The sequence below is a fragment of the Periplaneta americana genome, chromosome 17, assembly GCF_040183065.1.
Source record: "Periplaneta americana isolate PAMFEO1 chromosome 17, P.americana_PAMFEO1_priV1, whole genome shotgun sequence".
Lineage (NCBI taxonomy): Eukaryota > Metazoa > Arthropoda > Insecta > Blattodea > Blattidae > Periplaneta > Periplaneta americana.
The window spans coordinates 21,019,452-21,045,300 of NC_091133.1; the positions used below are offsets into that span (position 1 = coordinate 21,019,452).

Sequence of the window (25,849 nt, forward strand, 5' to 3'; positions counted from 1 at the left end):
TTTACTCAGTAACTCACTTATTCATGCAATTATTATTTAATTCACCCATTCATTTTTCATTCATCCAGCTATTCATACAGTATTGACTTATCCACTTCTCAATTCACTCAGTAACTCATTTATTCATACAATTATTTCATTCTTCATTCATTCAGCTATTCATGCAGTCATTGACTTCTCCACTTATCCATTCACTCGATAACCCATTTATTCTTGCAATTATTATTTCATTAGCTCATTAATTTATCCATTCATCCAGCTATTCATGCAGTCATTGATTTCTCCACTTATCCATTCACTCGATAAGCCATTTATTCTTGCAATTATTATTTCATTAGCTCATTAATTTATCCATTCATCCAGCTATTCATGCAGTCATTGATTTCTCCACTTATCCATTTACTCGATAAGCCATTTATTCTTGCAATTATTATTTCATTAGCTCATTAATTTATCCATTCATCCAGCTATTCATGCAGTCACTGATTTCTGCACTTAACCATTTACTCAATAAGCCATTTATTCGTGCAATTATTATTTCATTAGCTCATTAATTTATCCATTCATCCAGCTATTCATGCAGTCATTGACTTCTCCACTTATCCATTCACTCGATAAGCCATTTATTCTTGCAATTATTATTTCATTAGCTCATTAATTTATCCATTCATCCAGCTATTCATGCAGTCATTGATTTCTCCACTTATCCATTTACTCGATAAGCCATTTATTCTTGCAATTATTATTTCATTAGCTCATTAATTTATCCATTCATCCAGCTATTCATGCAGTCACTGATTTCTCCACTTATCCATTTACTCGATAAGCCATTTATTCTTGCAATTATTATTTCATTAGCTCATTAACTTATCCATTCATCCAGCTATTCATGCAGTCATTGACTTCTCCACTTATCCATTCACTCGATAACCCATTTATTCTTGCAATTATTATTTCATTAGCTCATTAATTTATCCATTCATCCAGCTATTCATGCAGTCATTGACTTCTCCACTTATCCATTCACTCGATAAGCCATTTATTCTTGCAATTATTATTTCATTAGCTCATTAATTTATCCATTCATCCAGCTATTCATGCAGTCATTGATTTATCCACTTATCCATTTACTCGATAAGCCATTTATTCTTGCAATTATTATTTCATTAGCTCATTAATTTATCCATTCATCCAGCTATTCATGCAGTCATTGATTTCTCCACTTATCCATTCACTCAGTAACTCATTCATGCAATTATTATTTCATTCGTCCATTCATTTCTTTATTCATTCAGCTATTCATGCAGTCATTGATTTATCAACTTATTCATTCACTCAGTAACTCATTTATTCATGCAAGTATTATTTCATTCACCCATGCATTTCTTCATTCATTCAGCTATTCATGCAGTCATTGATTTCTCCACTTGTCCATTCACTCGATAACCCATTTATTCTTGTAATTATTATTTCATTCGCCCATTCATTTATCCATTCATCCAACTAGTCACGCAGTCATTGAATTATCCATTTATCCATTCACTCACTAACTCATTCATTCATGTAATTATTATTTAATTCGCCCTCTCATTTTTTCATTCATCCAGCTATTCATGCAGTATTGATTTATCCACGTATCCATTCACTCAGTAACTCATTCTTTCACGCAATTATTATTTAATTCGCCTATTCATTTTTTTCATTCATCCAGTTACAGTAATTAACAAAAGTTTAAGACTACCTTATCAGATACATTTAATTGTAATATAAGTTACTGCAATAATGCAGTCATTGATTTATCTACTTGCCCATTTACTTTGTAACAAATTCAAACAAGCAATTATTATTTCAGTCCCCCATTCATTTAGCCATTTATCTACTCATTCATTCAGTTATTTCCTTATCCACTCTTCCATTCATTCAGTAATTCACTCATTTATCCAATCAATCTCTCATACAATTCCACGTTAATTAATTCCTTCATGCATCCATTCATTTCCATTCACCTATTAAATAGATAAAGCTACGGCTACATAGATAGATGTATGAAAGAGTGAATGTATTGATTAATAAATCGGTGGATGGAGAATAAAAGGGTGAATTGATAAATAAATTGATGAATGGATGAATAAATTGGTAAACGGATGGAAAGTGGTTGAAGATACAAATTAATGAGTGGATGAATGAATGAATGAATGAACGAACAAATGACTAAATGAATGAATGAATGAATGAATGAATGAATGTGCAAATGACTGCATGAATAGTTGGGTGTATGGATAAATGAATGAGTAATGAAGGAATAATTTCATGAATGAATGAGTTAGTGAATGGAGGATAAATAAATCACCGACTATATAGGTAACTGAATGAAGGAGTGGATAAATGGTTGAATTAATATGTGAATGATTAACAAATAGTGAATATATGAATAAATGAGTGAATTAGATCCCTGTTATATGTTCTTGATTAAAAATGGAGATCCTTGAATGTTAAATTAAAAGTTATTTTGTTTAATCTGCCTCATTCTGCCTGGATAAACTGACTGTAAACACTGACTTGGAGAACTGAATACTCGTACAAAGAAAATTCGTGCAATAGTGTAGAAGAAATCATATAACAGATAGGGGACATATTCGAAGCCATTCTTTTGGTATCAAGAAAGCTGAAAGCTGGTATGTTTTGTGAAAATCTCGAAATTTCTTTTCTTGCAACATCACGGTGCTTCGTATAATGTCAAGTAAACAATGTATTCTTACATTAGGGGTATTATTTATTATTGTATGAGTTTATTTCGAAACAAAACGAAGTAGTTAAGAGCTATGTACATGATTTTAATTAGCCTGTAGACCTTTCACCAAGACTAGTTATAGTAATAGTAATAATAATAGTAATAGTAATAATAATAGTAATAATAATAATAATAATAATAATAATAATAATAATTTATTATTATTACTATTATTATTCTTATTATTAGGTTAATATAAAAATATGAAATAAGTTTTAAAATATATGTCCATATAATGTAAGAAGGTCTATCTACGTATATATCGTCCTATTACTAGTAAAGCCGATTAAGTCCACATTTTGTGTAAAATAAGTTAAATATAGTCCCCAACTTGTCTTTCCGTGCTCTGTATTCTACTAAAATGGAATAAGTCCGAAATGTTGCATGCAGGCAACAAACCAATTACTTTATCTGAGGAATTTATTATGATTTTTCGTGCTTTAATAAAGTTTCAATTCCTGTTTAAAAACAAAACTTGCATTACTGGTCTTAACTGGTTTTATTATTATTATTATTATTATTATTATTATTATTATTATTATTAATTTTTTATTATTACACTTTATTATTATATTACAGTGTTTGATTAATATTGAAATATGTAAAAAAAAATATATATTATATTTTTCTATTTGTGTTTATTGGATTTATGTTACCTCATCAGTCATCATTTTATTTGTATTTATTTCTGTGATTTATGTTACCTAATTATTTTAATTTATCAATAATATTGCTCTTCACCAAAGAGAACATGATTGTATGGAAGGCTAGTCATGTTATAAAGTAAATAAACATTATGTTCTTCAGTTCAAGGATCCACGTTTTATTGATTATTTTATCCATTTTCCGTAATAGTAAATAATTCTGTGAGTTATTTTTAAGTGCTTTAGGCAGCGTTTCATGGAGCCCGTTTCTTTCTATCTTCTTTTTTACTTAGCTGCAGCGTTTAACGTTTACCTCACATGTTAATTTATTAGCCGTTAGTATTATAAATTATTTTATTAATTTTATTTCTTCTGTCATATGTAAAACACTGAAGGTTAAATAAGCCTTTCATATAAAATAACTCCGCAAATAGATGTAATCACGCAAATAAAGTTTGCAAGCGTCATTTTGCAATGAAGAGAAGCATTTTTTTTTTGTCAATTGTCAAAACGAAAGCGCTTTACTACAATACTTTTAAAACACTTTCAAAGTACGTTCTAAAATCGATTCAGTCTAATCAAATTTTAAATCTGCCGCCACAAATTTGTACTCGGTACTGTACTCGGATCAACCGAGTAATGACGTCACAGTAACTGCTCCAAACCGAACCGCTCCGTCCCCAGCCCTAACTTAATTCCCCTAGACTTTTGGTTATCAATAACAACCAGGTCAATTTCAAAGAGTGTGTGATTCCTTGCTCCAAAGGGCAGAGGAATGCACTGCCATGAATGGACATCACATTGAGCACCTCCTGTGAACAAGTGTTCAGATCTCAGAAAGTATGTTTTGTAGGACCCATATTTATTATACATTTTTTCTTGTTTTGTTGCATACTATCACCTCCTAAAACATAGGGTATTTTTTAACACCCTATACAAGTTTATACCGGTACCATAGAATTATAGCAAATCTAAACAAACATCAGAAATCTGTGGAAAACTCAACGAATGGGTTTTTATTTTCCTTCTTCCTCTTCTTCTTAAAGAATAGGGTTCTTTCAGTCCTCACTTAGACATTTACAAGTAGCAGGACTCCCTGGATATGTGTTAGCATGGCGGAAGGTCACCGTTAATACAACCTAAGACAGAGCCATTTTAATTGTCCTCTATTATTTTTTATTAACGCCAGTAAAATTCAGATGTGGAGAGGTTGCTGTAGGGTTTTTTCATTCCTATTATCAGTTTATCATGCATAGACCTAATGCATTGTTTTCAACACGATTCCTTTTGGAGCTCAATCGTAGATTAGTCAGCTAGCGATTTTAATGAAAGGGATTGGGTTTGGATTCACGAAAAATTTTAGAAACAAGAAAGAAATGGATAGGAAGGAAGTGAAAAAGAATGTTAAGATTGCTGCAACCCTACTGTAAAGCTGGCATCACAGTCAAATTCCAAAACTGTCTTCTCTTGTTTAGTCACGTTGGCACAAAATAAATTAACCCATAATACTCGTACATTATATTTAACATGTATGAATCATTCAGCGCGTAAATTAAATGCGAGTAAGTGAATTATTTATTGAGGTGTGAGTAAGATATGACGAGAAAGATCTATAACGTAGGAGGGATTACAACGATCAGAATCATCGTCTCCTACTCCCAAGACTCTTTAAATCTATTTCTGACCGCACCATTGAGTGCAGTGCCAAGTTATAGAACGTTAATCAGAGGAAAACAATGTTTACTTCCAAGATAAACCCGGATGCAGAACGGTCGCTTCGTATGAACTGTGTAATACTGCATTGCTAATGTTCTTCGTTTCTTTGCTTGCTTGTATAGAGACAAGGGAGAATAACAGTCGATGATTTTGGTTCTTTCTTGCTTCTTAAAATGTTCACCGCAAGAGTTAATCTCTTGGGGAAATAGTAAGACGTAAAAATTCCCGCTTTAATGATGGATATCATAATCATAATCATCATAAACCAAAAAAGTAAGGCCTCAACGGCTTGTTCGTATATGATATTTTATTTATTTATTTATTTATTTACTTACTTATTTATTTATTTATTCATTTATTTATTTATTTATTATTTTATTAATAATTGTAACATAAAATATAATATAAACAGAAAACCTTTAGCTCGCCTCTGAAAGAGTATAACTCGTGCTCAGGGGCGGATTCCTGAATTTAAATTAGTAGTATATAGCTAATACAATTTGTCTTATTTCTACTACGCAATAAATTTAAACTAGTGGCTTGTGCAGCAAATGCTGCTGCAAACTAAGTTCGTGCGGATTCCTGAATTTAAATTAGTAGTATATAGCTAATACAATTTGTCTTATTTCTACTACGCAATACATTTAAACTAGTGGCTTGTGCAGCAAATGCTGCTGCAAACTAAGTTCGTTAGACGTTCAAATAAAAATTTTTCAGATTTATTTTCAATGAAGAATGCTTGTCTTTTTGATAGTTATTTGCTTCCATAATAATGAAACATACTCCCTCTGAATGGATTTTTTTAGGCCAAATACTTTTTCTTGAACCTATCCAACTTCAGTTTTTGAGTTCCAACGCGAAAACGCAAGTATCAATGTCAGGACGATAGCAGTAGCTATTTCAGGTCATTGTGGATTGTAGGCAAAAGTTAAAAAAATATCCGGTTTGCTAAGCTTTCGAACAAAAGCATTTTCGTATATAGCTGCTGCATGCAGAACTTGAAACGTAGAGCATAAAATCATTTTATCCTACTAAGAGATCTTGCTGAAATGATCTGGAGACTACAAAATTTTCTAGGCCTCTTATTTTATAAGTAAGTAATACCTTTTGATCTTTCCTTAGGAACTGTAACTTTTGCGCTCTCTCGAGCCAATACTGAAGACAGCATATCAATATCTACACTACACCGCCATTAAGTATATGAAAAAGACCCAACCCCACTGGGTTAATAAGTATAAAAATATTTGATTTTTAATAACAATATTATTATCTTACTGAAGTTTTGTAGTTATATATAGCAGCCACTCAGTAAATTATAGAAATGAAGATCTAAATTAAGATATTCTCTACATTTACTTACATAACCTCAAAACGTTTCACTTTCATGTCATCAATATAGCATCAATATTATGTACAATTAATGAAAAATTGATGCATCATGATATTAACTATAATAATATTTAATTTCTAATGGTAATAATGTCATCAAACCACCTCAAGTTTCGTAGATTTGAATATCCAATACACAGCTGTACTCAGAAAATTATACACTGCAGAATCAGTTTTTAATAACAAATTGAATTGAGCTCTAAATATGTCGGCAATTCTGCCTTCGTGTAATAGCCTATTGTTTATTGTAGTGTGTTTTTTGTTCTGAAATTCAATCAAGTCGGCCGTGATTCAATAAAATTAGTTCTCAAAACTGACAACAGGTGGATTTTGGAAAATAGGAAAACTATGTAGGAAAATTGACATTTCACTGAAAACTATTATTTTTCCGAAAAACTTTGGATGCCAGGCAAGAAAATGAGGGGTCACTCATTAAAATTCCTTCAGCCGTTTTCCCGTAATTTCCATTACCAGTTCAAATTATATATATATAGCAGTGTTGCATTTTGGTTCAAACAATCTTAAACAATTCATACCTTTTGTTTCATAATTATGAAAATACAATTCAAAATTATTTCGATTTTTATGTATGATGTGACATGACATGACATGGCATGCATGACATGACATGACATATAATATGTATATTATGATATGATATATGATATGATACGATACGATACGATATGATATATTTATTCATCCATCATATCTGTATGACAGATCTGTTACAATTCTATATTACTCCAGATCTGCCTTACTTCACTATTTTATTCACCTATGCCAAATCTTACAACTAAGAAAAAAAACACATGCACACTACAAGATCAGTTTAATACACCGTTAATTTTAACTTTCTCTTCTCATTTCAGCTTCACTATCATAAAAAATTTGTCCAATTTATTTAACTCTCTTATATTATATTACATATTACGTATATATGCTACATATCTATTCATACTCAAAAATTTTTAACTAACTACTTTTTCCGTGTATTGTCTGTTTCTTACATGGTTGGTAGCTGTAGGTTTTCTATAAATATCAAATTCTAGTTCGGGTTGTTTTATGTAGTCCAGCAATTATATTAGCAGCTAGTCGTACTGCCAGAATGTCAATATCAAGCTGCTGCTTCAAATCCGAAGTGGTGATTTGATGGAAAATGTAAGGTTAAGTGTCGTAATAAACATGTCATTAAGAAGGTTGTTTTAATAATTACATGTAACTTTTATATCTAGGAAATTTATGGAATTATTTACGCTGGCTTCGGATGTGAATTTGATTTTGGGATGTAGTTGGTTAGAGATGGGTTATAAATTCATTATATGATGTATTACTCTCGTATAATATAACAATGACCCATTTTAAGAAATGATACTGTGTTTTTGGGATAAATTTATAATATGTTTGCTTTCTAGATTTTGTAGGAATATGTCAGCTAGCAAATCATATTTACATGTAACTACAATTAAATTTTTTTTATTCTTGTTTGCAATTTTATCCTTATAATGTATTCATATTCACTGTTATATTCATATTTAATTGATCTGAAAATAGCAAAATAACTTGCCGAAAACGTTAATCTGTATTTGTATTTGTCAATAAATTAAACTGTTTTAGTGAACAGTAATTCACTTAGCATAAGATAAGCTACTCAGACGGGAAAACATACAATAAACAATTCTATAAACCCATAAGTTAAAGTCCATAGGAGTGAGCTCTGAAAATATGGTCGAATGGGTTTCTTGCGCCTATTCTTACCCATGTCTGTAAAAATGTTTTATTTCGGTATTCCAAAATACGCTATACAAATTGCAGAGGGGAATCTTCTTGCCGAAAATTTGCGTTGGCATTGTGAATTGGAAGCACTGCAGTCAGTTCCAACATATCGACCTAATTCTGCGAGGTTACAATGTAATTCCATGAAGGTGAAGGCATCAATTATTGTACTGACATACTTTCATAAATAACTACTGCTTATAGAATTTCAGAACAATAAAAGTGTGAATAATCTCATGTTTTATGTATGGAATAGCGGACTCTTTGGGTCCCCTCTTGAAACGTTCCTTACAAATTTATCTAGTACTTAGCATTTAGAAGTAACAATAAATTTCATTTAAAGCAGCTACTGAACTAAAACTATGGATGTGAAGATTAATCGAACCCGGGTCCCCAGTTCTACGAACAAAAAAATTAATCTTTACGTAAACCATTCACCCAACAGTGCATATATGAAGGGTTCAGAGCCATAGTGGGCCAAGCGCCATTTATTAAAAACGGAGAAAGCAAGGGTTAAAGTTAAGTGAATACCATAGTTTAATGAAGATTAACATATCATTTAGTTTGAATGTGTATACTTTATATTATTTGCTACATGTTTCCATTCAGTTATGGTGATAACGTCATAACCCTTGTTTTCTACGGTTTTAATAAATGGCACTTGGCCGACTATGGTTCTGAACCCTTCATAGAATGTGGAGTCTCAGCCACCAAGTTACCCAAATGAGTGCACTCCTTGTGTGATGACAGTTGACTTAATATACGTGTCAATATGCCTATATATGCCCAACATGGAGTAAGGCCACTAAAGGAAAATGCCAAAGGAAAAGGATTCGATCCGGTGCTGAGGATTAAGCCGGGGCATAGCTCAGTGGTTAAAGCGTCCAGTGCGCAGAACTGAGGATCTGTGTTCGATCCCCGGCGCCGGTGCGAATTTTTTTGCATTAATAACCAATATTAAAACTATGGAGTTTTTGTCGCATGTGTTTATAAACATATTTACTTCAAGCTTAACAAGATACTAAATTAGAGATGAAATATTTGTGCCACATCGTCAATTATTCACTTAAATAGCGGATGAATATCTGTCTTTAACTTAGCTACTTCGCACCACTCCTATTTCGCTAGAACCGTGAATTCTCTCAAGGTCATAAGCAGGAAATTTGAAGGAGAGAACATTTTCCTTTGGAATTGGATACTTAATAGTAGAAAGGTGCAAAGTTCCAAAGTTATGAACAGTATTTTATTAATAAATAACGTTTGGTCTTGAACAATTTTAAGAATATAATTTTTTAAATTGAATTGATAGTACTTACCACAACTTTTCACCAATCCTTATCAATAGTTTGATGATACTACTAAAATTAACACACTGAGAGACAAACAAACTTCACAATTTATAAAAGGTGTTAAGTCCCATAAACATTTCTTAGGTGCTAAGATCCATTTCTTATTTACAGATGTCTGTTAATTTCTGTAAATACTTCCATTAAAGTCGTTTTGCAGACTGGAAGCAAATCACCCTCACCACTTGAAACTGAATGTCATCGACTTTCATCATGATTATCATACGTTCTATGTTGACGTCGTTGTACTGGTATGACAGTAAAGAGGCCCAACAGAAATGTCGATACTGTTGAATAATCTTGGTCATATTACTTAGAAACTAAAACTATTTCTACTCAAGTGTCAGTTCACTGTATTTTATTGTGCATTTTAACGTCACTTACAATAAAGAGAAACGTGCTAATTTAATGATTTTCCCTCCATTTTCTGGATTTTTAATGCTAGGAATTGAAAAGTTTAAAACAAATCAACTGTGTCATCTAGAGGTAATACATTATGTTTCATGTAATTAATAGCCCTACATTACCTACGTATTATGTTGTATAATAAGATTTACTTACGTTGATCTTCCTGTTTATAGAAAACACGACGGTATATAATCAATAATGCCTTTTGCCATAACTTCAATATTAACACGACAAATAAACAACGGAGGGAAATCAAAACGAATGGCACATTGCACCTTTTTTATGAGAGAGCCCTGGTAACTTTGTATTACTGCCATCTTTTGGTGGTCTTAATAACACTTTACAATCTTCTGTGGACCTAGCGCTGTTGATATGTAATGCCCCTTGGCAATTTTTAAATTTGACGCTTAGCACCTTTCTACTGTTAAGTATCCAATTAATGTTTGTTGAAGTGTGTTTATTATGTTTCTCATTTAAAATTATTTTATTTATTTCAGATGTTCTGATATTTCTCTCACTACTAATATTCTAATATAACTCCACTACTTCCGTATAAACTAAATGTATGTTAATAGTTCTTATAGTTGTACAGGAAAGTGCAATAATAAATTAGCAATTACCAATAGCATCTAACTTTATTAAGTTAATTACAATCTATAAACATGCTCTACAGTGGAATCTGAATTAACTAACAGTAAATTAAGCACTATCATTCTTGTCTTGCATTCTTTACCATTCATCACTTTGCACGACTTCTAATAACTGAAATGTGTTGTCCATTAACAGAAAATTTCCGAAGTACATTCATTCAATTACGACTGCAAATCATTCCTACTTCACTGACGGTCTTACTATAGAAGTGAAGTATCAGTACAGTAACAATTATGAGATATCGTCCTGTCTCGTCTCCGTTACAGTTACAGTATTCATTAGGAATATTGTAACATTGTCAGTAGAAGAATTTCACCTGTAATTTGACTGTATGTATTACAGCGGAGTTGAAGAAGATACCGCATCTCCCCGGCCCAAACAATAATTTTGTACGTAGTTAGCAACGACCCAATATGAATAACTTAAAGCGTACCGTAATCCGCGAAAGACTAGAGAGAAACAAGGAAAATATCTGATACTCTTATCATGCTTACCAACTAATCTTAACTGTAACTCACTGCAAGATTACAGTATGGAAAAAAAAAAAATAAGTACCTACCAATGAAAAGCATAGAAATATGCAATCCGAAGCTCACAATAAAGTCAATTCTTTTTGACAGATGGACTCCACCTTTTCACATGGAACAATCACTACCTAATAGTTGTATTAACATTAAAAATATCGACTAATTCGATTATTTAAAACTATAAAATTTATCCATAATTTGGAAAAATTCCATTGAATTTGTAATTTATTCAGTTTGAAAGTTTAAATAAAAATTGGAACGCGAATTAATTAGGCCTATTTGATGGGTATATTTTTTTTATCGAATAAATGGTAGTCGATGGGGTCCATGACTAATAAAGCATACTTGCATGTGTTAGACTCACCGAGTATCGATTATACTATGGAGCGTTCTTTTCCATTGATCAAAATTGACCGTCCCTGTTGTAATTTACGAAAGAGAAACTTAGATCTTGGCAAAAGATCAATAAAATATATCCTAATAGTATCCCATAAGTAGAAGAAACCCTAACACCAGACAAAAGACAGAGAGAATTGGAGGATACATGAAAACATTCTAATATTCGCAGTACCATGGAACTAAAGAGAAACAAAGTGAATGTTTTAAAGTTAATGAATTTTAAATTCATATTATCAAGTGGCGGCTCGAAGAGTTTAGTTATAACGGTGACCAATTATGAAAATTCAAATCGTAAAATAAAAACCTTGGAATCTTAGAACTGAAAACCATACATAGTAAGAACGTGTTTTCAGTTAAAACATAGAAGCGAGAACAAAATGGAATGAGATTATGTTTACAGAGAGGACGATGTCCCAGACAACCTCTTCAGCTGCCATTGATACTGTGTAATAATAAGTTATAGATCTTTTCATTGTTATTTGTAATAAGGTCTCGTGCGTGAACGTCTGTTTGCCAGAGAAATCCAACAGTGATGTTACTGCTAATGTTCTGAGTTGGGACGAGAAAAAGGCGGAGGCGACGATTGAGATGGTCCAACTGATGGAGGAAAGCCCGGACCTTGAGGGGGACGACGTGCGGTATCGCCACTCACTGAGTAGCCGAAATCATATCCGGGAGCTTCCTGAAACATAAACAAAGGAGAAATAATGTGTTATACTATATCTATGTATATGACAATTTCGTAATAGGGCTTTTGGTCCACTACGTTCCGTCCACTTTTTCTTTTGTCCACTGACATATTTATCCATTTCATGATTCGTCCATTAAGTTTTGTCCACTTACCATTTAGTCCATTTTCATGCTTCGCCCATTATATTTTCGTCTACTGAACATTTCGTCCACTACGGCAAAAAAAATAGATGACATGGAACATAATTCATTTGATGAAAAAGTAATTTATTTAACTTTAAATGTGTTGTTGAATGTACATACTATTTGTATTTTAGACATGATTAATCATAATTTTCTTCTTCCTGAAGAACTTCAGCAGGGTTAATTTTTAAACTACATGAAATTCCTCACAGATATGTTTCCAGCCGGTCATCCTTTTTGTAGTCTTCATACTGTGTAATCATTTCCCTGATACGTTCATGATTATTGACATATGTCTGACTTAATGGTGCACGAACTCGCGTGTGTTCTCCCACCAGTTGAATAATCACCTGCTCATTTGATTGCAAATGCTGGGATGATGAACAACCATGAGTTTTTTCAATTTGCTATGCCAACCTTCGACGGCATTGTTAATCCTCTGTTCCCCACTCAAGACTGCTTCTCACATTCCATAAGCATGTTTCCGGTGTTGTAATTGTAGGTGGAAAACACAAATATGTATTTTAAGATGGACGAAAGGTTATAGACATAAAACATGTGGACAAACTGTATGGATGGGCGTAAATTGTATGAACCAATCGGTTGTGGACAAGCGAACGTGGACGAAAGTGAGTGGATGAAAGGTAATGGACGAAACAAATTGTGGACAAAAAGGTAGCGGACGAAAGGCCCGCAAACCGATAATTTTGACGTTTACTATATAATAACTAAAATTCTGGCATCTTATGAAAAGACCCAATCGGAAGTAAACTTTATATAAATAAGAAAATATTCCAAATAAGCACTTTTAATTATTTAGGTTGTAATTTTTATATGAAACCATAATTTTAAAATGTTAAAAAATAGCATGTCTCCAGTAAAGTTTTGCTGTGTTCAGCAATACTGTGCTTCCTTGCCTTTTTAAGTGTTCTTTTTCAGTTTGATCTGTAATCTTTGATTAGGTCTAAGTCATACGTAGTTTGGATGTTTAATTATTATGTTATTTAATTATTAGAGTTCCTTCCAGTAGTACGTATATAGCCTATCACAGCTCTGTTAGTAACCACTAGAGATGAACAACGATCGAGAAAGCGAAACTAACAGCGCCCGCAAAGCCAAAAATCCGCACGACAATGTTGTATTATGTCGCGTCCTTGACGTAAAGACTGGTTGTGAGTGTTCCGAGACTCTAGTTTGATCACTCCCAAAGTCCCTAAGTCAAGCAGCCTTGAATCCCCACAGTTGTTTATACCTGACAACTGTTATCTACTTTGGCAACTATTATATATGTATAAACAATCAAGTAACCTATTTGGAACAACATCTCTACCTTTCAGTGTATAACAATCCGTTCCCCAGTCTTTACTTAATTACCGGGCCCTTATTAAAAGTCTAGCAAATTTCTTTTTATATGTTTAAAGATCAAGTGTGCTATCTCAAGTAAAAAGATATTAATGTTATGGTTTATGTTTCTTAGAAATGCAACTTTATTTGAGAATTGTATTTTTGTCCAATTTAAACATTTTTAATGTTATTTATTTGAATGATGTATGTTATTCAAAGTTACGAAATCTTTCTACGCCGACCAAATGCTATTTATTGACTGATGAGCGAGACTGGAAGCGCACGAGAATGACGAGACGAGACTCGAAAGACAAATGCAACGAACACAGCGAGTGAGAGCGGCAGTTAGTTTTGTTCATCTCTAGTAACCACAATCTTCTACTTTAAAATTTAAAGATTTTTTAGTTCATGTTCTGTAGTAATATATGAATATCGGAATTACCGTTTAACTACATAAATCCGAAGTTGTTTCCTGTCATATACGGGCTATATTCTAAGTAGGTCCCGTCTTAATTTTCCACACAACATATACTTACTTACTTATTTACTTACTTACTTACTTACTTACTTACTGGCTTTTAAGGAACCCGGAGGTTCATTGTCGCCCTCACATAAGCCCCCCATTGATCCCTATCCTGAGCAAAATTAATCCAGTCTCTACCATCATATCCCACCTCCCTCAAAACCATTTTAATATTATCTTCCCTTCTACGTCTCGGCCTCCCCAAAGGTCTTTTTCCCTCCGGCCTCCCAACTAACACTCTATATGCATTTCTGGATTCGCCTATACGTGCTACATGCCCTGCTCATCTAAAACGTCTGGATTTAATGTTTCTAATTATGTTAGGTGAAGAATACAATGCGTGCAGCTGTGTGTTGTGTAACTTTCTCCATTCTCCTGTAACTTCATCCCTCTTAGCTCCAAATATTTTCCTAAGAACCTTATTCTCAAACACCCTTAATCTCTGTTCCTCTCTCAAAGTGAGTGTCCAAGTTTCACAACCATACAGAACAACCGGTAATATAACTGTTTTATAAATTCTAACTTTCAGATTTTTTGACAGCAGACTAGATGACAAAAGCTTCTCAACCGAATAATAACAGGCATTTCCCATATTTATTCTGCGTTTAATTTCCTTCCGAGTGTCATTTATATTTGTTGCTGTTGCTCCAAGATATTTGAATTTTTCCACCTCTTCGAAGGATAAAACCCCAATTTTTATAATTCCATTTCGTATAATATTCTCATCACGAGACATAATCATATACTTGCTTCAAGTAGAATTTCAGTGTTTTCCCTAATCGTCATCACGTCATCCGCATAGACAAGAAGCTGATGTAACCCGTTCAATTCCAAACCCTCTGTGTTATCCTGAACTTTCCTAATGGCATATTCTAAAGTAAAAGTTAAAAAGTAGAGGCGACAATGCATCTCCTTGCTTTAGCCCGCAGTGAATTGGAAAAGCATCAGATAGAAAGTGGCCTATACGGACTCTGCTGTAAGTTTCACTAAGACACATTTTAATTAATCGAACTAGTTTTTTGGGAATACCAAATTCAATAAGAATATCATATAAAACTTCTCTCTTAACCGACTCATACGCCTTTTTGAAATCTATGAATAACTGATGTACTATACCCTTACATTCCCATTTTTTCTCCAATATCTGTCGAATACGAAAAATCTGATTAATAGTCGATATATTACGCCTAAAACCACACTGATGTGCCCCAATAATTTCATGTACATATGGAGTTAATCTCCTCAAAAAGATATTCGACAAAATTTTATACGACGTCAACAAAAGTGATATTCCTCGAAAGTTACTACAGTTAGTTTTGTCCCCCTTCTTAAAAATAGCTACGATTAGCTTCCATTGTTCTGGTACAATTTCCTGTTCCCAGATTGCAAGTACAAGTTTATAAATTTCGCTAGATAATGCGCTTCCACCCTCTTGTATTAATTCTGCTGGAATTTGATCAATACCTGGAGACTTCTACTTTTTCAGATTTTCTATTGCAAATATAAATGTCTTAATTATTTTATCTATATATTTGTTTTTCAAACAATATTTTAGATAAATTTACGCATTTGTTATAATTTATTCTATTTAGTAGTTAGGCGTATTTTGCTCTAGTCAGCCTGTTATCTATAAAAGTCATGCTTTAATTTTCATTTTTTAAATCGTTATTTTAACATATTTTTGTGTTATAAGAAGTTTGTAAACTGCTTCTTGTAGTCAGGGCTGCGGAGTTAGTACTCTTTGCAAAACTTACTACTCCGAATATTCCATAATAGTTCATTATACGTGTAACAATAATAATAATAATAATGACAAACCTAGTAGAATGACAATGTTTCTTCACGAGACACTTTACCATCACTAAGAGTATCAATAGGTTACATTTATACCGTATTCTGTATTCAACTCTAGGTCTAGCTGTTGTAGTAATCTACAGTGGCGGCTCGTGGGTATTGAATTAAGGGGAGCTGCATACAAAAATAAACCAAGCAACTTTATTTAAAGATTAGTTACATGCGCCTTATCTTGTAAGTTGTGTTTAAATGATACCGTACAGGCTCATGTTAGTAGATTTACTGGCATTTAAAAGAATCCTGCGGACAAAATTCCGGGCGACGCTGATATAACCCCTGCTGTTACGAGTGTCGTTAAATAAACCATAATTTAATTTTTTATATGCAGATTTGAACCTTAGAAATATCTAACTGGCGATGTTGTAGTTGGTTGTGTAATATATATATACATGATACATCAATAAATGGAAAAAAATAACTGAGCCAGAAATAATTATTGAATTCAGGATATTCAAGAGTACGCACCAGGCGCTTGCCTCATTTATTGTGATGTTAGATGTTTTAGATTCCATTATGGTTTGAAAAAATTCTAGCAATGGCTCCTTCTTCTCATGAACAACATTTACTGTTCTAATTTTAAATCCATCTTGTTGCCCCAGCTGATGGAATTGTCTTTGAGACACATTAATCTAATACAGACTGTATGGAGATCGAGAGAAGAAAGCAGGGATACTGGATAAATTATCAAAAAATATGCGAGCCTTTGTATTTTGTTTAGCGGCTCTTTCCATTATGAGATTCAACTGATGGGCACTTAATTTCACATTTCTCCGAATTGTTAAGGTACCGAACTGAATAGACTGTAAATATTGTACAGAATTAAACATTGTTGCACTTGTTATACTCACAACATTAAAGGAAATGTATTTAAAACTCCGCGCTACTGACAAACTGCTGCAAATTTTGCAGCGCCTGGAAAAACTGGATTCATAGCAAGGGGCAGCAGGAGGAGGGGTAAAACTAATGCGCAAAGCATCCGAGACGAGACTGGCAGCTCCAGGGGAGGAAGTGGCTTCACCCTATAGTCCTTGTCTCTGGTTTCGCTCTGGCAGCACCAGGGGAGGAAGTGACTTCACTAACGATTGCGTGCATGTCATTGAGAGCGAAATGTTTAAAAAAATTCGAGCTGCTAAATAGAGACTGTATAATAAATGTTTTTCACAACATAAAACGAGACAAGAGCCACAAATGTCTGGGGGTGCTGCAGCTCCGCAGCCCCTCTTCGAAAGCCGCCCCTGGTAATCTACATAAAATTCTGTTCTTAAGTGTATAGGAAACAAAGTTACAAAATCATTCCCACATGTGCTCCAATGCGGTAATAAATCTCCCCAAACATTAGGATGCTAACGACTTTATATTGACATGAACTGACCACGTAGAGAGAATAAACTACAATAGAAGCCCAATTATTCGTCACCCCATTAATCGATTGGTGGATTATTCGACTGTCTTTTTCTAGTTCCTTTTTTTTTTTTTTTTGCAGAGAACAAATGAAGTGCTGTACGTTATGTTAGTACATAGCTATATGTTATTAATTATATTATTACAAGCCTTTACCCTTACATAGCATGTAGTAGGGAGTTACTTGTGGGAAGGGGTGTTTTTTCCCTAACTTGTAAAATAGTCACTACATGCTTTCAAAGAAATTACCCCAAGAACTTTGAACTGAACTATTCAGACCTTATCCTTACTATTCGAGTGGCCGTACTGTGTACTTCTATGCAAAATGTCTTCCACGGGTGTTAAAAGAAAACGTGTTCTGCTAATTATAAAAAAATACAAATACTTGAGAAATTTGAAGAAGAAACTGTGGCTCATTACGCATCAGAAGACGAGATTGGGGTTACAACTGTGCGCTATTTATTAAAAAAAAAAAAAAAAAAAAAAAAAAAAAAAAAAAAAAAAAAAAAATTGTATAAAGTACGAGTGCGTAAATCTATAACACGAAACTTTCGCTTTTCCTATCTTTCTGCAGACAACCATCACCCTTGGTCCTTAAAACCCGTCGTTGACAACGGTACTTAAATCACTGAAGTTCTGATTCATTACCTAGCAAGTTAAACACAACACCACATAGGAAATTACAAAATTGTAGTTTAATTTATGAAAATCGTTTATTTACGGATTATCCGATTTTTTCGATTAACTGTTCAGTCCATCCCCCTCATTACCATGGATAATAGAGGTTCTACTGTATTGAAATCAGTTGATCTCTCAACTATTTGTCGCCAGGAATACCTTCATCAGGACATAAATTAGAAGTACAGCAGAGTGAGTTAGTGATAATTAAAAACTTGATTATTTTAATTTTCAGGAAAATTATTGAATAAATAAAAATGTACTAGACATTTTTTTTCAAATAGCATTTTTCGTCATCTTTTTGCGTTAAGATACTCAATACTCTTGTGTTCTGATATACGCAGGTTGACCCACAGTTAAGCAGTTTATTTCTCAGGCCATATCGAGTAAAAGAATTTATATCACTATATATCCCATTTCCAATTCAGTCTGAGTAAATCATTTTATATTTATTTTATTGCACAGAGCACAGAAAATAAATCATCACTCTGTGATTCTATGAATGACAGATTTGCTGCTGTTATCCTTACGCAAAATGATGTTTACAGAAGACTTCCAAGAATTTTACTTCCCGGTCTAATACACTTGACCGCACAAACGCGAATCGAGCAGACCAAACAAGAAATTCGTCGTAGAGCACTACGTTATGATAGTATTTCGTCGTTGATTTTATGAAACCTCCTATATGTATTTACAAAAAATTAATTAAAAATAAAAAGGCCTACACTGATCCTCGGTGATGTCATTTATGTTCATTATATTCACGAATATTTTCTACCGAATTACTTCATATTCTTATGTAGGCCCATTGATTTTAATTAATATTTTCTTCCCCCTATTATTTTCTGTAAAGCCACATAGGAGGTGTCATAAAATCAACGACGATTTGTTGTTTCTAGTATATTAACAGTTGCTTACACGTCGCAGTGCAATTTTTCTTCGTGTGTACAATGTAGAAGTAAAACGATAAGAAAGTCCTTTCGGTAACTTATGGGCCTACTTCGACTTGCAGACTTCTGTTTGAAATATCTTAATTATTTAGGATCGAGCTGTATATAACGATGTTACCCGAGTAATAAGCTCGATACGTGCAGTTCTTGAATGACTATGTATATATTTATGTACACAAACACACATATGTATATAGCCTACACACAAAAGAAAATTCTGAATCGGTACGATTTTACCAATTATAATCATGCTTCAGCTCGTCTCGAAAGAGAGAGAGAGAGTGATTATTATCCTAACAGTCGTTCACAAGAAGAAATGCCTGCTTTTAATTTTGTGTTTTACTCACGAAATTGACGCTGACGGAATGTTGTCTGCCAGGGCCTGTAGGAATTCCGGGAGGAGGGCCATGTGGTGGTTGTATTTCTGGACGGCGCTCTGACTGAGGGCCCCTGGAACCGTGCTGCTGAGGACCAAACGGATGATCCCCTGGCCCACCTGGCGGTTGTTGAAATCCTCCTTGGCTTCTCGAATCAGGTACACCTTGGAGTCCTGGAGGACCTTGTTGATGTAATCCTGACCTAGTGCTGGGAGGTGGTCTAAAAGTTTGACCTCCTGCTCCTGGGCCAGCTGGTGGTCCCGGGGGTTGGTGAAATCCTCCAGGACCTGACCTTCCCCCTGGACCGGATTCAAATGCTCTCCCTCTGGCTTCTGGACCTCCTGGACCTCCCGACGGATGGCCTGGTGGTCCAAATGCCCCAGGACCACTTGGACCGCCATGAGGAAGCCGCCCACCAAATGATCTCCCTTCGACTCCTGGAGGAGGCTGCTGGAAACCTTGCGTAAGGCCGCTGTCGTGACCTTCGCCTCTCAATCTTGGGTGCTCAAATCGATTCAGAATCTCACCTTGCCTTCTCGAAAACGTTTCAAATCCGCCTTGATAGTTGCGAGGACTGGATGTCGAGAAACTTCTTGCATAAATGTCTTCAAAAGAGTTGTGTAAGAAAGCTGGAGGTCTTTCATCGGATACGACGATGAATGACCCCCTAGATGCATCACTATAAACACGGGGATACACTGCAGGGGCGAGAGCAGTTCTAGAGGCAGGATATGGAACCTCTAGGCTGTAGCTGGGACTGGCCAGATGAAGAATTGGAGGTGCAGCTGGAGTTGGATACAGGTTGGAAGAACCGAGCAGCACGGGCACTGCGGCCTGCACCGTGGCCATCGCACTCAGTAACACAATCTGCAACTGTTTTAAGTAGGCCCTAATATATTGTAAAGCATACTAAAAACTATGTAAGTTTAATACACGAAAATATGCTGTCACTAGGATCCGGAATTTCGGATGCTTGAAAAAACCACACATGTTAAGTCTGATTATTGAAATGCGTTACTAGTCAGCGATGTATGCAATGGAAAGAAAGTTAACTAACCACCCTATCTGCCACTACGACTATACCGGCACTAAATTACGCAATAAATCAAGTTAACAAAATCAATTATTTTATGGACGAAAAAATTTAGACCAAAATTGAATTCGGAGAAATCGCAGGCAATTATAATGGGACATAAACGACTGTCAAGTAAATTAAAGACAGGTGACTTATCTCCTGTTAAAATGAATGAAACTGTTATCCCTTACAGTGATAGAGTACAAAATCTAGGAATTTATATGGACAAAAACTTAAGTAGGAATACTCAAATCACACATACATGTAAAATAATTTTTATGAAATTTCACGCACTAAAAAGAATCCGAAATTTCCTTCCGTTGGTTTTCAAGAAGAATTTAGTACAGTCGCTCTTTATGCCACATTTTCATTAGTGTGACACTCTCTACACTGACCTTAACATGAGACTGACAGACAGAATACAATGTGTTCATAATGCATGTGTTCGATTTATTTTCAACGTTCGAAGATCTGACCGTATCTCACCTTCACTAAATAATGTATGCTGTCCTTGGTCCTTCTCAAGGAGCGAAGAACTATTTACTCTCTCACATTACTCTTCAATATTCTTCAGAACTCTAACCCTAGCCACTTAGCTTCTCGTTTTCAACATTTGTCCTCATATCACGAAATAGGTACTCGCTCACAACACCATATCATATTCTCCATTCCTAAACACATAACATCCTCCTACTTTTCATCTTTCACCGTCTCTGTAGCTCATCTCTGGAACTCTCTACCACAGCATGTCAGAGACTGTCGGACATTATCTAGTTTCAAAAATTAACTAAAATTGCACTTTTTAAATTCAGATTTTCTTCAATTATAACCACTTTTCTCTGCGACAGTTTTGTAAAAGAAGATATATATACTATCGTCGTTGTTCCTGCAATAACTCCTCTGTGACATATTTATCGATTTTCAGATTTTTGCTCTATTAAATAACTTAAATAGTGATACAGCAAATAATACAACCTCCTATATGTAATTATATTTCTTTGTTTCGAAAATGTAAGAATTCACAGTCTCCTATATACGGCTGCTATAGGATGAATAAATGTGTTTTTTCCTTCCTACTGAAAAATTTCATATTTTGCACATAGGACTTATTGCAGGAACAACGACGATAAATATCTTTTTCTTCCTTTTCCTTTCTTTTTTTTTTCGTTCTCTTGATCATCAGATGAATTTATTATTATAGCCTTTTTTATTGTTGATTTTGTTTAAATTTCGTATTTTTGTTTTTTTTTTCCATTATTTTATTATATTCCATTTGTTGTATTCTTCATTACGTTTTTCTTATCAACTATTTGCACTAACGGAGGTGCTTTTATTATATTCCAATCTTTAGATCTGTATTTTACTTTCTGTTTTCTATTATGGTATTATTTTTATATCGTTTAGTGTCGATTTTGTTATGCTATTATTTATTATAATATGTTAGTATTCTGTTCTTTAACTTTTTATTAAATATCACTGCTTGTATACTTTGTCACCTGTTAGAGTGTAAGAGAAGGCCTTATGACCTTAACTCTGCCAGTATAAGTAAATATTATTGTTGTTATTATTATTATCATCATCATTAGTATTATCATCCCATTATCTCCTGACTTAGTTGACTCATGAGTGATGCCTTATTGGTGTCACGAGGTTTCAGTCTCTCTTCGGACTGTTAACTAAACATACAAACATAATAAAATTTACAAATACCTATTATTATTAGGATAATGTTAAGTATATCTAGCCTGTGCATTAAAAAACAAAACACACAAAATTTACTAAGTAATTACTGAGAGTTACAGTGAACAGAACTGATTGTACTCATAATTAAGAATGCTCAACGTACATATAATACATCTACTCCAAACAGTCAACCTGTAGGAAATATTAACAGAAAGTGTAACTAATTACGCGAGCTGAAGAAATTCGACGAATGTGGATACTTTATATTCATATATGAGGACCTCGCCGTTTTCATTGAATAATCAATGACTATATGCAGTCAATCATGTAGATACCTATTATTGGAGAAAAATTCGTTTCGGCACCGGGAATCGAATCCAGAACCTCTCAGTTTTGCTCGCTGAGCGCTCTTTTCACCTAAACTATGCCGAGACCCGATTCAAGAGTTTTTCTCCAACAATAGGTATCTTTACGTATGACTACATACATTATAGTCATTGATTATTCAATGAAGGCGGCGAAGTCTCATATATGAATATAAAATATATATCAATGTTAACAGTGATTCATAAAACTGTTAACGAAAATGACCATAAAGCCATTTAAATATACGCTCCTGCATACATGACATATTTCTAACATGCAGGTACTATGCCGTTGATGCTACAAAGGAGAAGAGTTCGGCCGGCACTGTGAATCGGGTCTCGGCATAGCTCAGATGGAAAGAGCGCTCAGCGCGCAAAGGTGAGAGGTCCTGAGTTCAATTTCCGGTGCCGAAACGAATTATTCTCCAAAAATAAGTATAAAAAGTGTTATGTTCACGGTCACGTCTACAACAGAAGGAATGCCACACTTCCTACACTGATAATAATGCTTGGAGAAGTTATTTGCTAAGAAAAACGCACTGGCAAAATTATGGAAGCAATTATCACCTGAATCTGTAATATAGTTCAACATTTTCTGAAATTTCTATCCTTACCTGAAGATCGAAACTAATTTCCTTACGTTACTGGCATAGTTGTTTGTTGTTGTTTAGTCAACTGACCGAAGACAGGTCTAAATTCACAAGTGATACCAACAAGGCGAAATATTATGAGGCAACTAGGCCAGTAGATAATGGGGTAGGGTGGCCAGTTCCTTTTCCCCTCCATTTCATACAACGCCGATTAGCTACATATTGCACTAATCAGATTTCAGATGCATAGGCGTACATACAATTGTTCTTTCTCTGACACATACTGTCAAGTGAGGTGTATTCCCTCATAATACCAGCCAGACCCTCAGAGGCAAACTGGCATAGAATGATCGTAAATCCGACTGAAAAACGATAATATCAAGACTATGCTGATGGCAGGGCTAATAATAATAATAATAATAATAATAATAATAATAATAATAATAATAATAATTACTTACTTACTTACTTACTGGCTTTTAAGGAACCCGGAGTTTCATTGCCGCCCTCACATAAGCCCGCCATTGGTCCCTATCCTGAGCAAGATTAATCCATTCTCTATTATCATATCCCACCTCCCTCAAATCCATTTTAATATTATCTTCCCTTCTACGTCTCGGCCTTCCTAAAGGTCTTTTTCCCTCCGGCCTCCCAACTAACACTCTATATGCATTTCTGGATTCGCCCATATGTCCTACATGCCCTGCCCATCTCAAACGTCTGGATTTAATGTTCCTAATTATGTCAGGTGAAGAATACAATGCGTGCAGTTCTGTGTTGTGTAACTTTCTCCATTCTCCTGTAACTTCATCCCTCTTAGCCCCAAATATTTTCCTAAGCACCTTATTCTCAAACACTCTTAACTTATGTTCCTCTCTCAAAGTGAGAGTCCAAGTTTCAGAACCATACAGAACAACCGGTAATATAACTGTTTCATAAATTCTAACTTTCAGATTTTTTGACAGCAGACTGGAAGATAAAAGCTTCTCAACCGAATAATAACAGGCATTTCCCATATTTATTCTGTGTTTAATTTCCTCCCGAGTATCATTTATATTTGTTACCGTTGCTCTAAGATATTTGAACTTCTCCAACTCTTCAAAAGATAAATTTCCAATTTTTATATTTCCATTTCGTACAATATTCTCGTCACGAGAAATAATAATAATAATAATAATAATAATAATAATAATAATAATAATAATAATAATAATAATAGTAATAATAATAACATAAAATCAGTGATTGCATTATTTCGCTCGTTCTGAACTTACAATACTGTGAGACTATGAGCATCAGGCATTTACATGTATTACTATTATTATTATTATTATTATTATTATTATTATTATTATTATTATTATTATTATTACTATTATTATTATTATTATTATTATTATTATTATTATTATTATTATTATTATTACAACGACGCTTTCAATTGCAGAGTTCATTTGGCTTTCCTTCCTTCCCGACGGAAGCTATGCTAAAGATTTTATCACCCTTTAAAATCACTCTCTGCCGGATTTGAACACGCGAACCTGGGATCATCGTAACAGTTAGACCACCAAGGACGGCGATATGTAGTGAGACTAATTAAATATATAAAATACATCCTATCTAATTTTAATAATTAATCTAGCTTCATTATAAGAGGGATTTCATTATTAGTGTAAGGAATCATGAAGGTAACGAATGGAACAAGTAACACGTACGAGTATTTTATAAATACTGTATCCTCTAGGAAGAGCCAGATATGTCTTAAGCTTGTTCTCTATATGCTTAGACTGTAGACAACATAGTGTACAAATCAAGCAAATGTATATTCAAATACAGAAGCTCAATGGTAATAGTACCGGCAGTGAATTAGTAGTAGTAATAATAATAATAATGATAATAATAATAATAATAATAATAATAATAATAATAATGATAATAATAACAAAGTGATTCAATTGCTTACTTATTTTTAAAAGTGTTTCAAGTTTGGCTACTAAATTTATTTTTAAATCATTAAGATGTGGATTAAAGTTCTATTCCAAAGTGTCAGACATTAAGACTTACCGTGGAGGCGTGCATGATGAAGTGGTGACAATTCATACTTTGGAAGCCGTTATATACCATTACAAATCCATCGACTCCGCCTATACCCGACTCAGATTACGGCTGACAAACGTCGGAGACCTTGATGATGGTGTAAGAATCAGAGCAGAAAGAAACTTGTTGGCTTGGACCTGCTCAGGGTAACAAACAGAGGAAATGAATTTGGTTTAAAAATTGAAAGTAAGGCCTATGTCCAATGCACAAATGTTATAGAATGAATACGTTCAGCGAAGACTATTTTAAAATAATAGTTACATACATAGTTCCGATATTAAATTTGAACTTGAGTGCATACGATAAGTCCAAAAAACGTATAATCCAAACATGGGCACAATGTTCCTCCGTGAGCACTGTATACACCACCACTTCATTTCTCCCTCCGCAAT

The 25,849-nt window shown here is 34.0% G+C and overlaps 1 protein-coding gene across 1 annotated transcript; it reads right to left on the reverse strand.

Annotated features, from left to right (window-relative positions):
• Positions 1–10,686: 10,686 nt before the first annotated feature.
• On the reverse strand, positions 10,687–25,580 carry LOC138692557 (basic salivary proline-rich protein 4-like). The gene is made up of 3 exons (XM_069815530.1): positions 25,425–25,580; positions 19,618–20,520; positions 10,687–12,329 (listed from the first exon to the last, which is right to left on the reverse strand). Exons 1-3 carry the CDS (start codon positions 25,482–25,484, stop codon positions 12,189–12,191), a joined length of 1,104 nt encoding a protein of 367 aa, XP_069671631.1. The 5' UTR covers positions 25,485–25,580; the 3' UTR covers positions 10,687–12,188.
• Between the last annotated feature and the right edge of the window lie 269 nt (positions 25,581–25,849).